General features: G+C 48.3%; 1 protein-coding gene across 2 annotated transcripts in view; it reads right to left on the bottom strand.

The window, feature by feature from the left end:
- The window catches only part of Ide (Insulin degrading metalloproteinase), a 267,382-nt gene that overhangs the window by 67,372 nt on the left and 184,692 nt on the right, over positions 1 to 15,318 (bottom strand). For both annotated transcript variants that reach the window (XM_050192991.3, XM_055061253.2), the window contains exon 21: positions 455 to 566. In XM_050192991.3, the coding sequence (XP_050048948.1) occupies positions 455 to 566 (112 nt within the window). The remainder of the gene's footprint in view (positions 1 to 454; positions 567 to 15,318) is intronic.

Consider the following 15,318-nt stretch of genomic DNA (forward strand, 5'->3'; position numbering starts at 1 on the left):
AAGGTGGGTCTACCTTCTTGTCGCACAAAATTATATAATGACTATTTTGTTCCTAGAACAAGTGTCGCATGGAACCACCTTCCCTCCACAAGCGCCAGCATAACTCATGACCACAAGTTCAAGATCGCCTTACAAGATGCCTTGTAATATTTTTTTTTTGTTTGCTGCACGCCTTGCCATTTTTTCCCCACTCCTTTCTGTACTGCCTTTGGGCCCTGAAAGTATTTTAAATAAATAACTAAATAAATAAATAAATAAATATCATCAGCGAATCACAAGTTACTAAGGTATTCTCCATTAACTCTCATGGCTGCAGCAGTGGCGTAGAGGTAGAGAATCAGCCTCGCATGCAAGAGGACCGTGGTTCGAATCTCGGTGCTGCACAATTTTCAAACAGATTAAAAAAATAATAATAAAAAAAATCCGCGTGTTGGTAAAATAGAAATATACATACTTTCAAGTAACTGGTGCTCCCTGTGTCCCACCAGCTCACTTGGAAGAAGAGCCTTGGTACCCACAGAGGTCTGCAGGCTTCTTTCCACAATACCAACCAGCTCCAAGGCATGCTGCACGTGGCAACACCTCAGTCAGACAAAACTTTATCCAGCTGCAGAGGGAAGCCTCTGCACAAGGCAGCAGCAGCTACCTAAAGCTCTCAAAGAATATTGACAAGAAATAGTGTGCACAAGTAAGGGAAGTGGAGGGGAGGGGGGGAGGCTGCTCCTTGCAAAAAATGGTAGCAAAATGTTAGAGGGGCCACACAGTGAATATGAAGCATGTTGCAAAAGGCAAAACTAAAGATTTATATATAAAAGTGAGGATATATATATATATATGCATTAAAGGGGCCCTGCAACACTTTTTGAACATGGCGAAGGAACCACAGCAAATTGATGCAAGACAACGCTTTCATGGTAGTAGTAGTTTTGTAATAAAAGAGGGAAAGGAGCTAGGGAATGAAGAAACGTGAGCATCATAGCGGCCTCACTTCTCAGTGGACGCCTGAATTGTTCCACGACCATGCGAAAGATGTAGATGAAGAGAGAATAGGTAAGGGAAAGTTGCAATAAATGTAGAAAAAAGTGAAAAGGGAAGTACACTAAAAAAAAAAAAAAGCATGACAATACATGAAATACATGACTGTACATAAAGGCCATGTACTTCTTATATTTCACATACTGTCATGCAAGTATTATATTGACACGTGTACTTGTCTTTATCGGGCGACACGTTTTGCCGCCTAACAAATGTTATCGCACAGCGCGGGACACGCATGCATGCATCCGAAGTTTCTGGAAAGTTACCGATGCTTCTATCCGCTGTCTGTTGTCGCCGAACCTTGTGTTATCTGATTTCATCGCTTGACACGAATGGTGTAGATCTTTGTAGAAGGCATGCGGGTCCCAACGTTTAGTCTGGAACATTCGATGACTGCTCTATAAAAGCAGACGCGCTTGACCCGCTGATCAGATTTCGACGATCGCCGACCGTGTTCGCCACTATCGTTGTGCTATAAGTGTAGCCTCTTTTGTGGGCACACGTTCGCCCAATAAAAGTTAGTTTTGTGTTCCACAGTATTGCTACTGTGTTCTTTGACGTCACGACCACGTGACATCTGGTGGAGGTGCTTTACCTTCATGTACCGGACGCCCCCGACAAGCCGTAACTCAAGCCCGGACCGCAAAGACAACACCAGCGCCGTCCCGGAACATCGAGCAAGCCGCCGTCTTCAACAGCTGCCCCCGGAGCACGGACTGGTACCTGAGACCAAGAAGATTGTGCCCAAGGCAACTCCAATGGCAGCCCCAGCGTCCCCCATCGTGCTGCAGCAGCCCAGGGAACCACCGACGTTCCGCGGTTCCACATTTGAGGACCCGGAAAGCTGGCTGGAAACGTATGAGAGGGTCGCTAAATTTAACAGCTGGGCAAACGAGGACAAGCTGCGACATGTTTGTTTCGCATTGGAGGATGCCGCCAGGACGTGGTTCGAGAATCGAGAAGCCACCTTGACGACGTGGGACCTGTTCCGAAGCGGCTTTCTGCAAACATTTACAAGTGACGTGCGAAAAGAGCGAGCCCAAGCTCTACTGGAGACCAGAGCGCAGCTGCCGAATGAGACAATCGCGATCTTCACTGAGGAAATGAACCGTCTGTTCCGCCACGCCGACCCGGAAATGTCCGAGGAGAAGAAAGTCCGCCTGCTGATGCGTGGTGTAAAGAAGGAACTTTTCGGCGCAATGATACGAAGCCCACCGACGACCGTAGAAGAGTTCCTTCGCGAGGCCACGAGCATTGAGAAGACACTCGAAATGCGGAACCGGCAATTCAACCGCCGCACGAGCTCGACAAACTACGCCGGAGTTCAGTCACTGGCCACCGACGACCTGCGCGAGACCATCAGGGCAGTCGTACGAGAGGAGCTTCAAAGGATCTTCCCTTCATCGCAACCTCAAGTGGCCACAGTCGCCGAAATTGTCAAAGAAGAAGTTCAGCGATCGCTCAGAGTTCCCGAGTTACAACCACAATCATCGCAGCCCCAGCCAGAAGCGATGACCTACGCCGCCGTCGCCCGCCGTCAAGGTCCCCCTCCACGACCGCGGCAGGGCCCTGCAACGCCGCAATTCCGTCGACCACCGCCGCCGCCGCCAGCGCGCCCACCCGTCGCCCAGCGCAGCTACCCGAGAAAGACAGACATTTGGCGAGCCCCCGACCACCGCCCGCTCTGCTATCACTGCGGAGAAGCCGGTCATGTGTATCGCCGATGCCCATACCGCGACTTGGGACTGAGAGGGTTCGCTGTCAACGCGCTGCGTCCACAGCTTGGAGAGCGCCCACGTGACATCGCCGACTACCTCGCCGCTACTCAATGGAGCCCTCGACGACCGTCCCGTTCGCCGTCACCAGGCCGCTACCTGTCGCCGCAGCGCCGACCATACACCGGCCCAGCCCGGGGCCGCTCTGCGAGCCCATATCCGGAAAACTAAAAGCAGCAACCGATGGAGGTGCGGTTGCTGTTCGTCAAACTGACGAAGATCCTCAGCCGCCGACGAAGACGACGAAGAAACCATCTCGACGACCTAATGACGACACGCCGCCGTCCCGAAGAAGTCGGGAAGCCAAGACTACACCGACGAAAGACGACTTGACGACGCGACATTCCAGCTTCAGTTCAACACGACGCAGCCGTGATCCGACGCCAAGACCCAACTGCAACACCAGACAAAGAACCACCGACCTCGACGTGCTTCTCGACGGCCACGCAGTCACTGCCTTAGTCGACACAGGGGCCGATTACTCCGTAATGAGTGGACACATCGCCGCCCAGTTGAAGAAGGTTAAGACTGCATGAGAGGGTCCCCAAATTCGGACCGCTGGAGGACACTTCATTACGCCAACTGGAATCTGCACGGCAAGAATTACCGTTCATGACCGGACTTACCCTGCCACCTTCGTTATCCTCCAACAGTGTTCGCGAGACGTCATTCTCGGCATGGACTTCCTGAACCAACACGGCGCAATCATTGACCTGAAGTCGAAGTCCATAACGCTGTCGGAAGATCGAGCGATATCGTCGGAGAGCTCTAGTAGTCACCGTGCCTTAAGTGTGCTCGAAAGTCAAGTCAGCATCCCGCCTCGCTCCAGCATTGTCATTTCCGTAGGCACCAAAACGCCTGCCGACGTAGAAGGCGTCATCGAGGGTGACCAACGTCTACTGCTAGACTGTGAAATTTGCGTCGCAAGAGGGATCGCTCGACTGCATGGAGGAAAAACTGAAGTGTTGCTGACAAACTTCAGCCAGGAGTTCAAGCACATCAACAAGGGCACGACGATCGCGTACATCGAGGAAATTCTGGAAACCAGTAATGCGTTTGTCCTCTCGGATTCCGCCGCATCTACCCCGACGACCATGGTTCCCGAACCGGACTACGACATTAATCCAAGTCTCTCCGCGATTAAGCAACAGCAGCTCAAAAGTCTGCTCCAACGATACAAAGGCTGCTTTTCGACGTCATCGAGGATTCGACAGACACCAGTCGCCAAGCATCGCATAATAACCGAGGAGAGCGCTCGACCCCTCCGCCAGAGCCCTTACCGAGTTTCGCCGCGAGAACGTGAACCTATAAGACAACAAGTCGACGAAATGCTGCGCGACGACATCATCCAGCCGTCGAAAAGCCCGTGGGCATCCCCTGTTGTCTTGGTGAAGAAAAAGCACGGCACCTTACGTTTCTGCGTCGTTTATCATCGACTGAACAAAATCACAAAGAAGGATGTATACCCCCTACCACGGATAGACGACGCATTAGATCGGCTCTGCAACGCAAAATACTTCTCGTCGATGGATCTCAAGTCTGGCTACTGGCAAATAGAAGTCGACGAGAGAGATCGCGAAAAGACCGCCTTCATCACGCCAGACGGCCTCTACGAGTTCAAGGTCATGCCATTCGGTCTCTGCTCGGCGCCTGCAACATTCCAGCGCGTCATGGACACGGTGTTAGCAGGATTGAAGTGGCAAACCTGTCTTGTTTACTTGGATGACGTCGTCGTCTTCGCCGAAAATTTCGAGGATCACCTTAGGCGGCTTGCGACAGTACTAGAGGCCATCAAGTCATCAGGGCTCACTCTGAAGCCAGAAAAGTGCCGCTTCGCTTACGATGAGCTTCTGTTCCTAGGCCACGTCATCAGCAAGTCTGGAGTTCGCCCCGACCCGCAGAAGACAGCTGCCATTGCAAAGTTCCCGCAGCCTATCGACAAGAAGGCAGTGCGTAGATTTCTTGGCATGTGTGCCTACTACAGGCGATTTGTCAAGGACTTTTCACGTATCGCTGAGCCGCTGACACAGCTAACTAAATGTGACGTCGAGTTCAAGTGGGAAACGCCGCAGGCCGACGCATTTCAAGAACTCAAACGACGCATGCAGTCGCCGCCCGTACTTGCGCACTTCGACGAGCACGCCGATACCGAAATCCACACTGACGCCAGTAGCCTAGGCCTCGGTGCCGTGCTAGTCCAGAGAAAAGATGGTCATGAACACGTGATAGCTTACGCTAGCCGGTCGTTGTCAAAAGCGGAAGGCAATTATTCTACAACCGAAAAGGAATGCCTCGCCATCGTTTGGGCTACAGCGAAATTTCGCCCGTACCTATATGGCAGGCCATTCAAAGTCGTCAGCGACCATCACGCTTTGTGTTGGCTAGCGAATTTAAAGGATCCTTCAGGATGGCTGGCGCGGTGGAGCCTAAGACTGCAAGAATATGATATCACTGTAACCTATAAGTCCGGACGAAAACACTCTGATGCCGATTGCCTATCACGCGCCCCCATTGACTCGCCGCCGCAAGATGACTAAGATGACGACGCCTTCCTCGGCATTTTAAGCGCAGAAGACTTCGCTGAACAGCAGCGAGCAGACCCGGAGTTGAAAAACCTCATCGAGTATTTAGAAGGGCATACCGACGTTGTCCCTAGGGCATTTAAGCGAGGATTATCTTCGTTCTCGCTTCAAAACAACCTACTCGTAAAGAATAACTTCTCACCAGTGCGCGCCAACTACCTTCTTGTTGTCCCGTCAGGACTGCGTCCAGAAGTATTGCACGCCCTACACGACGATCCAACCGCTGGGCATCTTGGATTCTCCCGGACGCTGTCGAGGATACAGGAAAGGTATTATTGGCCGCGCCTGACCGCCGACGTCGCCCGTTATGTCAGAACATGCCGAGACTGTCAGCGACGCAAGACACCACCGACAAGACCAGCCGGATTACTACAGCCAATCGAGCCTCCTTGCCGACCATTCCAGCAGATCGGGATGGACCTGTTGGGACCCTTTCCGACGTCAACAACCGGAAATAAGTGGATCGTCGTGGCGACGGACTACCTCACCCGCTTCGCTGAAACTAAAGCACTGCCGAAAGGTAGCGCCGCCGAAGTAGCGAAATTCTTTGTCGAAAACATCCTGCTGCGACATGGCGCCCCAGAAGTCCTCATCACCGACAGAGGAACGGCGTTTACAGCGGAGCTCACCCAGGCCATTCTGCAATACAGTCAGACAAGGCACAGGAGGACAACTGCCTACCACCCACAGACGAATGGTCTTACGGAGCGGCTGAATAAGACCCTCGCCGACATGCTAGCAATGTATGTCGACGTCGAACACAAGAACTGGGATGCCGTCCTGCCGTACGTAACATTCGCTTACAACACGGCGGTGCAAGAAACAACACAGATCACGCTGTTCAAGTTTGTTTACGGCAGGAATCCGACGACGACGCTCGACGCCATGCTGGCACACGTAACTGACAAAGAGAATCTTGACGTCGCTACCTATCTCCAGCGTGCCAAAGAAGCCCGACAGCTCGCCCGCCTGCGAATCAAGAACCAGCAGAGGACCGACAGCCGACACTACAACCTCCGACGAAGCTTCGTCGAGTACCAGCCCGGCGACCGTGTTTGGGTATGGACCCTGTTGGAATCGCACCGCTGGCACGAGTTGTTGCAAACTCAGCGCTGACACCCGTTGTTGCAATCGGGTCGCAAGCCCCAAGGGTAGCGTTGGCCTGGCGGCCCGGGGCACTGGAAGCATCCGAAGGTCTCGGCAAAGCATGAGTCGACTGGTAACAGAACAACTGGTTTATTCTAACATCGCAAAAGAGCGGGCGGTCAGGTCGACCGAAGTGAGAGACGGGAGAGCACGTAACTCGACAGAAGAAATCGGAGCCTCTCTCTCGGCGTCCGGGGGCAGCTGCTCTTATAGTCTCGGAGTTGAGGGCGAGAAGGAACGCCTCGTCACTGGCGCACGTGACGGCGCCACGGACACGCTGAGAGACAGGTTGAGACGAGTGTAGTGACGCATCGCCAAGCTGGCGCCTGTCAGACCTCCTCGCTTCACACTTGGGGAGCTCCTCTCCCCGGCTGCCGCGCTTTGACAAGCGTGGGCACACACACACACACGCACACACGAAGACACGTGGCACTGAAACACGCCTGGACGCGCTTGGCGGGGAGACTGCGGCAGCTCCGAACGGGCCAAAATGTCCGCCGCTTTGAACGAAGCTCCGGCGTTCGTTGCATCCGCGCCGGCTATACCGCGCCGGCTATACCGCGCGTTGTAGGCGAAACGTAACAACCCCGATACGCCGACGAGGACTGAGTGAGAAACTATTGCGACGCTATTTCGGACCCTACAAGGTCATCCGACGTATTGGCGCACTGGATTATGAGGTCATGCCAGACGGCATTTCGCATTCACAGCGACGTCGCGCACGACCTGAAGTGGTCCACGTGGTGCGCCTTAAACCGTTTTACGGAAGCTAACGAACTTTCCTTGTTTTTTTTTTTTTTTTCTTTGCTACGAGTGCTTATTTATTACTTTCGTTTGTTTGCAGCATCGGGTCGATGCTTTTTAAGAGGGGGGTATTGACACGTGTACTTGTCTTTATCAGGCGACACGTTTTGCTGCCTAACAAATGTTATCGCACAGCGCGGGACGCGCATGCATGTATCCGAAGTTTCTGGAAAGTTACCGATGCTTCTATCCGCTGTCTGTTGTCGCCGAACCTTGTGTTATCTGATTTCATCGCTTGACACGAATGGTGTAGATCTTTGTAGAAGGCATGCGGGTCCCAACGTTTAGTCTGGAACATTCGATGACTGCTCTATAAAAGCCGACGCGCTTGACTCGCTGATCAGATTTTCGCCGATCGCCGAGAGTGTTCGCCGCTATCGTAGTGCTATAAGTGTAGCCTCTTTTGTGGGCACAGGTTCGCCCAATAAAAGTTAGTTTTGTGTTCCACAGTATTGCTACTGTGTTCTTTGACGTCACGACCACGTGACAATATGCACATAGCAGGGAACATGCGATATCCCTCCACAGATCGTTCATGTTTTCCTCCGACTTCGTCAAATCCCTGCCAATCTTCACTCGCCACATGGTGCAATGGCAACACTCTGCAATTATTTTATTGACTCTATTTCAGATACTGTTATGAGAAGTCATTACCATGGCAAAAACAATAAAACTGCCAGCAGTGTGTTCGTCTTCAAATTAGGTTGCTCTATAAAGATTACAAAAAATCCCTGCATTGAAAAGCGCATTAAACATTTTCAAATTGCACATCTGGGCTTCAAGGACTCCCACCTGCTCAAGCTGTGCTACCTTTTCTGTTGTGCAAAATCATATCATTGCTAAAGTTTCAATGACTGGCTTGTTTAAATTGTGCTTGCATACTCTGGTGCCAGTGAAGCCAGTGCGTGCCAGTGAAGCGTCTGCAATCATCTAAAAGCAGGCCAAATTGTTATCTAGTTATTCTAGATAAGTTTTCTGCTCTATAAAGATAAAAAACCAAACCACTGCATCGAAAAGTGTAATGAACATCTTCAAATTACACATCTGGACTTCAGAAACTTCTATCTGCTCAAGCTCTGCCACCTTTTCTGTTGTGCAAAATCACATCATTGCTAAACTTTCATTGACTGCTTTGCGAAAATTATGCTTGCACACTCCAGTGCCAGTAAAGCCAGTGTGTGCCAGTGAAGCATCTGGAATCATCTAAAACTAGGCCAAAGTATGATCTTTGGTTATTCTAGACTCATCTAAACATTAGGCATGAATGGCACATTTAGGCATCTCCCTTGCGGTTACTATACAAGCAGAATGGAATGTACTCCACCAGCTACAGTGCTGAAAATGCATGTTACATTACAACATGCCTGTGCACTTATTGGCTGCAGAAGCAAAGACAGTCTACACTGAGTGTGGTAAGGTGCTAATCTCTGGCAAACATAACATTGGGCTGCCAGCATCCATAACCCACAATGTACCACCTGCCGAGCGCCCCGGGCAGATCTTTTCCACTGTTTGTGGAGCTGCCCTAAGCCCATGGCGGCAGAGCCTATTCCCAACCCTTCCTTTTCCTTGTGGGAGGCCGCTCTTCGGGCCACTTGCTCGGATGACCAGCTCTGGCTGGTGGACCGTGCTTGCCTAGAGATGTCAGCCAGGGGGCTCCCGGACGTCTAGGGGCCCAACCACATTTAAATAGATCCAATAAAGTTTTATCCATCCATCCATCCATCCGAAGAGCCACTCAGTAAATGGGACATTTCAAACAAGACAGGTGCATTTGCATTACTGCTTTATGTCGCACACAGCCAGGCCAAGTCCATGGCGCACGGTGGGTAAAGAAATGCATAAGCTTCCGCATTTAGTGCATCTCTGTTGAGTCATGCAAGAAATGTGCAGTTATCTCTTGAGCAGATACACAATATTCATGCCTCGCTCAGCTATGAAAGCCAGCATCCCAAAAGTGCAACGTGTTGTACTGAAAGCAACTCCTTTCATTCTACACACTGTGTGTTATGGTGCTGCTGTTAGCCTAGAAACTTCTAGTGCTGCTTCTGCGTTAATACATAAACACCTGTAACAATCAACTGTAAAGTAAGTTAGAGCCTCCGAGTTCAGTGAGCCACAATTGCAAAAGCAGAAGTTACTAAAATAAAGAAATATAAAACGTCTTCTTCTGGCAGAAGAAAGAAGCCTGCCTGCTGCTCACATCCACTTGCTACATTGTAGCTTGCCAGCATTGCACCCCTCCTCAAGAATGCTTGTGAACGATCACTTGTGTTTTTGCAAGTGCACTACAATAAGCGTATACTGTAGAATATGCGAGCACTGCACGTAAACTTCATTTTGAAGCCACAACCACCCCAGTAGCAAGAAAGAATGCATCAGAAAGAGATGCAGGAATACACTAGCTTCAAGCCAACCAAAAGTAGATAACATGCACTGATGTAACCAGACGACACTAGACATGAGGCAGGACATAGTGGCCACATGGAACATGAGTTGAGGCCAATCACACCAACATGCGAGGAGAGCAATTTCTAACCACATGCACCTATAATACTACAGTAGAACCTCATTGATATGATCCCATTACACACAATTTCCGCGGCATCAGTGTTCACAATCGAGGACACAAGAAATGACATAAATAGTTACGCTCATATTTTACCAGCTCATGCATTCCCAGAAAACACGATCTTTCAGCACCAATGGTCAGTATATCGCCGAACTATAATCGCATAACAGGTTTCTTTCTGGCCACTAGATACTATGCAAACAAGAAAAGGCAGGATGCACATGCGACTGAGAACCGCAGCTGGCCGCCACAGCTAATTCCTCACATTACTCACCGCCCCGTCTCACACGAAAACACCTTCACATACTATTTCATATTCCGGTACCAGCAAATCTCCTCCTGGATTGTGATACGCCGCATTTACAGCTATTGCCAACAACCCTTTGCGATAAGAGTCTTCTACTATCTGTTTTATAGCCCATGGGGCGTAGTGTTGTTGGATGCATACTGCACACATTTAATAGGCAATAATCCAAATTAATTGCCGTTTCCTGCTGAAGGCTGTGTGAAGTGACATGTTTCACTCTGGCAGCATCACAGGCATCGCATTCCAGCATCACCCACCAGCTAGATTTTGTTGTGGTATCCAGTCAACATCTTAAAACATTAGACTATAGGAAAACAACAGTGTGTGTCTTGGGTCGCTTGGGCCTCACCAGCTGGATGCATGTCAGCATCTCGTGTTGCGACAATTCGCACCAATTGGACGTGTCAAAACTTCCCGCCAAAACGCTCAGCTCTAAGTAGCTGCTGACCGAGGCTGAATTCGAGGAACGCAACAGTAAGCTTGCCGCAGTCGCAAAAATGACAATGCGTCTCTGGCTGCCCGGGCCTCACCAGCTCGGCACACATCAGCGACTCGGGCTGCAACTATTCGCGCAATGCTTCACATTGCATGGAAGTCAACTTCAGTTCAGTCTGTCAAACATTTAGTGACTTTGGATGGTATGTTTTCCTGGTTAGCATATTATTTCTTGCATTTTTTCCAGCACACCTCAACAAAGTTTTACGGTGTAGCATGCTGTCATGAAATTTTTGTGAGAACATTCCGTGAGAGAGAGTCTCTATGTCTAAATGATTCCCTTAGATATGATGTAACTGTAATTTCAGGGACCCTTCATGAACAAGTCTTCAAAAGTACAGTATTCTGTGGTGCTGCGAAAGCAAATTGTTGCTTATGCTGCCTATGCTGGCAGCAACGGCTCAGGATGAATCTGCTAGATGCTGAAGGCATTAAAGTTTGGCATTGGTATGTCAAAAAGACTGGTAACACTCCTGATGCATTTGAAGCTATTCGGCACTCAGTAAATGTATATACCCTTTTCTGTAATGTCATATGATGTGCTAGCTTGCTTAAAGGACCCCTCACCAGGCCTTGCCATTTTGAGCTGACGAGTGCCATGCATACAATGTGTGCTAACGATCGTGTCTGCTAAGTATTACATCGCTATGCGCCGCGGAAAAAGCTGAAATTTCAAACCGAATGCTACTTGCCCTTCTCCTCGTAGGCACTGCACTCCAAGCCGAAAAGTTGACGTATATGTGCAAGTGTGCCCATGTACATGTGTCTGTGTTGTGACGTCACTCATAGTGACACGTCATTTCGAGAATTATTCAAGGCAAAATCAGTTATTTGTGTAATCTGTTGCTTCAATAGACAAATTAAAGTTTAAAGAAATAATAAAACACACAAACTGAAAATCTGCGTTTTTGCTTTACTTCGTACCGCAGCAAGAGAGATGTACTTCCGTTTCATCTGCTTGTTCCCCTGTCATGCAGTCCCGTGCGCAGACACCAAAACTGTCATTTTCTACCGTGTTCCAGCACGTGATCATGCTCCGAGATCCGCTTGTGTCTGCCGCAGTGTTTGTGTAGCACTGACTTATATCGCTGGTCAGGTGTTCTCGTGCACAACGAACAAAATCATGCCCTGCGCGAATCAAGACAAATGCAACAGCTTGCGCATGACCAACACCACCTAGATAGCACAAGGCCTTTTCACTACGACCCATGACGTCATGTTACCTGACCTGACTGCCATAGAATCTAATGAGGATGCTCCCAAGTAGGCAACAGTGTTTTTCACGTCACCGCATCCATCACTCCAGCCTTGTCAATTGCAATTTTGGGCCAGGTAGTGTGACGCCATGGATTGGAGTAAACAGGCCTTGTGCTATCTAGGTGGTGTTGGCATGACACTATAAGCGGAAGTGAGCTGCACAGCAAAAAAGTGAGGTAAGAAAAATGAAGGCAGGGCCCGTGACATATGCGTCACGCGATCCTTGAGCTCTGGTATGGGAGAATGCAGGGAAGGGATTTCACTTGCGGAGTCTAGATGGGGCAAGTGGAGAGAGTGTCTCTTTTGGCAGTTGCACTTGCCTCCTGAAATTGTGGGTTTGCAGCACTGAAATATTTCTATCTTGGCTATTAATGAACCAATCTGAAATATTCTTGTAGCAGAACACTCCCTAGGGGGCAGGTAACAACTTACAGTGTACAACCAAAATTTGCTATATGGCCTGGTGAGGGGCCCTTTAAGCGCTGGGTTGCATTAGAAGTGGTACACACTTGATTTCACTCGCCATCATTTACATTCACTCTACCCTTCTATGCAACTACCCCTGCTACCTGGTCTTCCCCAAAGTAAAGAAAAACTACCTTCTCACTTACGTCTGGGCATTGCTACCATAAATGCCTAATCATTCTTGTAAGAGGGACAGACTGTACCAATTAGAATGCTTGGGGTTGCAAAGAAACAGTAGAACATCTTCTGTGCCTGTCCTTAGACAATAAAAGGCTCGTCCCCCACACTGCACTAAACCAGTGAGATAGAAGACTTTTCTCCTTGAGCAAGATCTTGGGAGCATGTACTCGCATTTAACAGCTGCAGAAGGCCCCAAAAGCGCAGCTGCAATTCGTAAAGGTAACTGGATTGAGTGAACACCTGTTACACAGCGCTCCTATTACATTGCCAACCCTATTGCATATGAGCTTTTGACTTTCTTTCCATCTCAAACTTTTTCTCACCCTCCCCCTCGTACAGGGCAGCCAACCACGTACAGTCCAGGTTAAGCCCCCTGCATTTCACTAATACTTTTCTTTATATGTATTACATTAGGGGTGTGCAAATAATCATATTTCTGAATCAAATCAAATATTGAGTCAAATACCAAATATTTTCTCCTTTCATGAGAAAGTGAAATACAAAATTCTTGCGGTGCTTATTTATATGATATCTAATACATGCATGTAATGCCATTCACAACGGAATGTCCAGTCAACTGAGAGGCTTGTGTATGATAAACTTCTTTCAGTTATTTGGTCCATCATGACATTGGCAGAATTAAAATAAGTAAACGGCATGTCACTATATGCCAGACTTGTACATGTTACAGCAAAAAAGTAACTGATTACAAGTACAATTACTTCATTCAAAAATGTAACTGATTACAGTCACCAATCTAATACAGTCACCAATTACTGCACCACGAAAGTAACTGCATAATAACTCAATGGTAATCGATTACCTGATTACCTCTACGTTACTTTTCTTCGAACTTCAGCATAGATGCAGTAAACAGAATGAGCTGGACTGGCACTTTCACTGCGTCCTTTGCAGTCATTTCATACATTGATTATCTGTACTAGTAATTGCTTTTAAAATATTTTGTCAGTCATCGTCCTTATTTTTTGTTGTGAAGACATCAGAAGCGACACTGAAAACTTTATTGAGGAGGAAAAAATGGGAATGACACAGAGCTTAGCCGGTTCGTTTGATGTGCACGCGGTAGGGCGGTGTATATGGATTTTGCGGACAAGATTGTGGCTGCTCAGGATCTGGGTTTTCTATAATGCACTACGCTTCATTGCTGCTAGGATTTGGAAAAGACACTCCCGGGTGGGCCAATGAAAAGCTGAAAAATCATCCATATGTGATTTGGTGGCTATAATATCCTAAGTGGCCTTTGCTATCGAGACATGGCAGCACCTGTTCAATGCATCGGCCAACATCTGGTGGAGTGGAAACAAAATAAGGAAACAAATACTAAGCCACCGAGCTTGCCTGTTTGAATATGTGTATTTGCGAGACTTGTGCCTGGCACCATCTCGGGCATTTTACTTTAGTTTTCGCCAAAATCAGGTCCTTGAAGTGTGCATCGTTTGTTACACCTTAGTTATATGTGATTGGTTACTGAAAACAGTAACTGAATTATAGTGAGTGTGACCCAGTAAAAATGGTAATTGTTAAATTACTAAATTACCAAGAAATGCAACTGATTACAAGTAATTGATGATGATGATTAATGGGGTTTTATGGCGCAAGGACCAGGGAAGGCCAAAGAGCGCCAGACAATGGTTTAATGTACTAGTCGAGTTTGTGGTCAATGTCAGAGTGAATATGTGCATGGCTGTATAGAGGCCTAAAATCATTTGCTGTGGAGTGCGTAAATTATATGTTTAGGTAAAATTATGACAAATGATATATAGGGTGCACAGTGACAGCTTGGTCAAAAATAAAATATATGCTGTGAAGAGATGGTATACAAAAGTATGTGGTTGTCAGTAGCTATTGCCTTATCGGGGCATTTCGGGAGTTAGGCCCTGGAGGCGTGCGCTATCAAAACGCTAATATCGCAACAGCGACTTCACAAGAGAAGTCGCCTTATGAACTTTTGGATTTGATAACATGCAACAAGCGGACTTCATTGAAAAAATCTAGTATTGATTTCATGTTCAATAGCGGTTCATTACCCAAAAACATTGCTGGATGAAGAGGGATGGATTGTGTGTACGCTAGAGGAAAGTGTCTTTTCCTTTGGCAGTCTACTTCTCGGCACTCCAGTAGGGCATGGATGACAGTCAGCCTCTTGCTACATTTAGCACAGATTGAAGGTTCATCGCCAGTCAACAAGTAGTTGTGCGTGCCGTACGTGTGTCCTATTCTCAACCGTGTTAAGAGGACATCGGCCGCCCGTGATTTTGGTGTTGATGGCCAAGCACCTAATTGAGGTTTTATTTGTGGTCAATGTCAGAGTGTATATGGGCATAGCTGTATAGAGGCCTAAAATCATTCGCTGTGGAGTGCGTATTGATGGCCAAGTGCCTAATTGAGGTTTTATTAGGTGAAGCTTGTTAGAGGTTTCAGCATCCCAAAGGTGTTGCCAATAGCTTCTCAGTTTTAGAAGAGTTAACTGCTGGGCTAGTTGGTTATCTTGCATGATCCACAAGTCGCTCACTGCAGGGCTTGCACCGATTGTTTTCCACGGTTCCGCGATGCGAGGATTTTGGGTAGAGGCAGGCATCAGACATCTCGTGAAACATTGGAAGCCTTCTACATCAAGAAAGCGGGTCCGAACTGTGCTAGTGATAAGTCAGTTTTTCTTTACGACGCTGAGCAGAG

Source organism: Dermacentor andersoni, chromosome 1, assembly GCF_023375885.2.
Source record: "Dermacentor andersoni chromosome 1, qqDerAnde1_hic_scaffold, whole genome shotgun sequence".
Taxonomy (NCBI): domain Eukaryota; kingdom Metazoa; phylum Arthropoda; class Arachnida; order Ixodida; family Ixodidae; genus Dermacentor; species Dermacentor andersoni.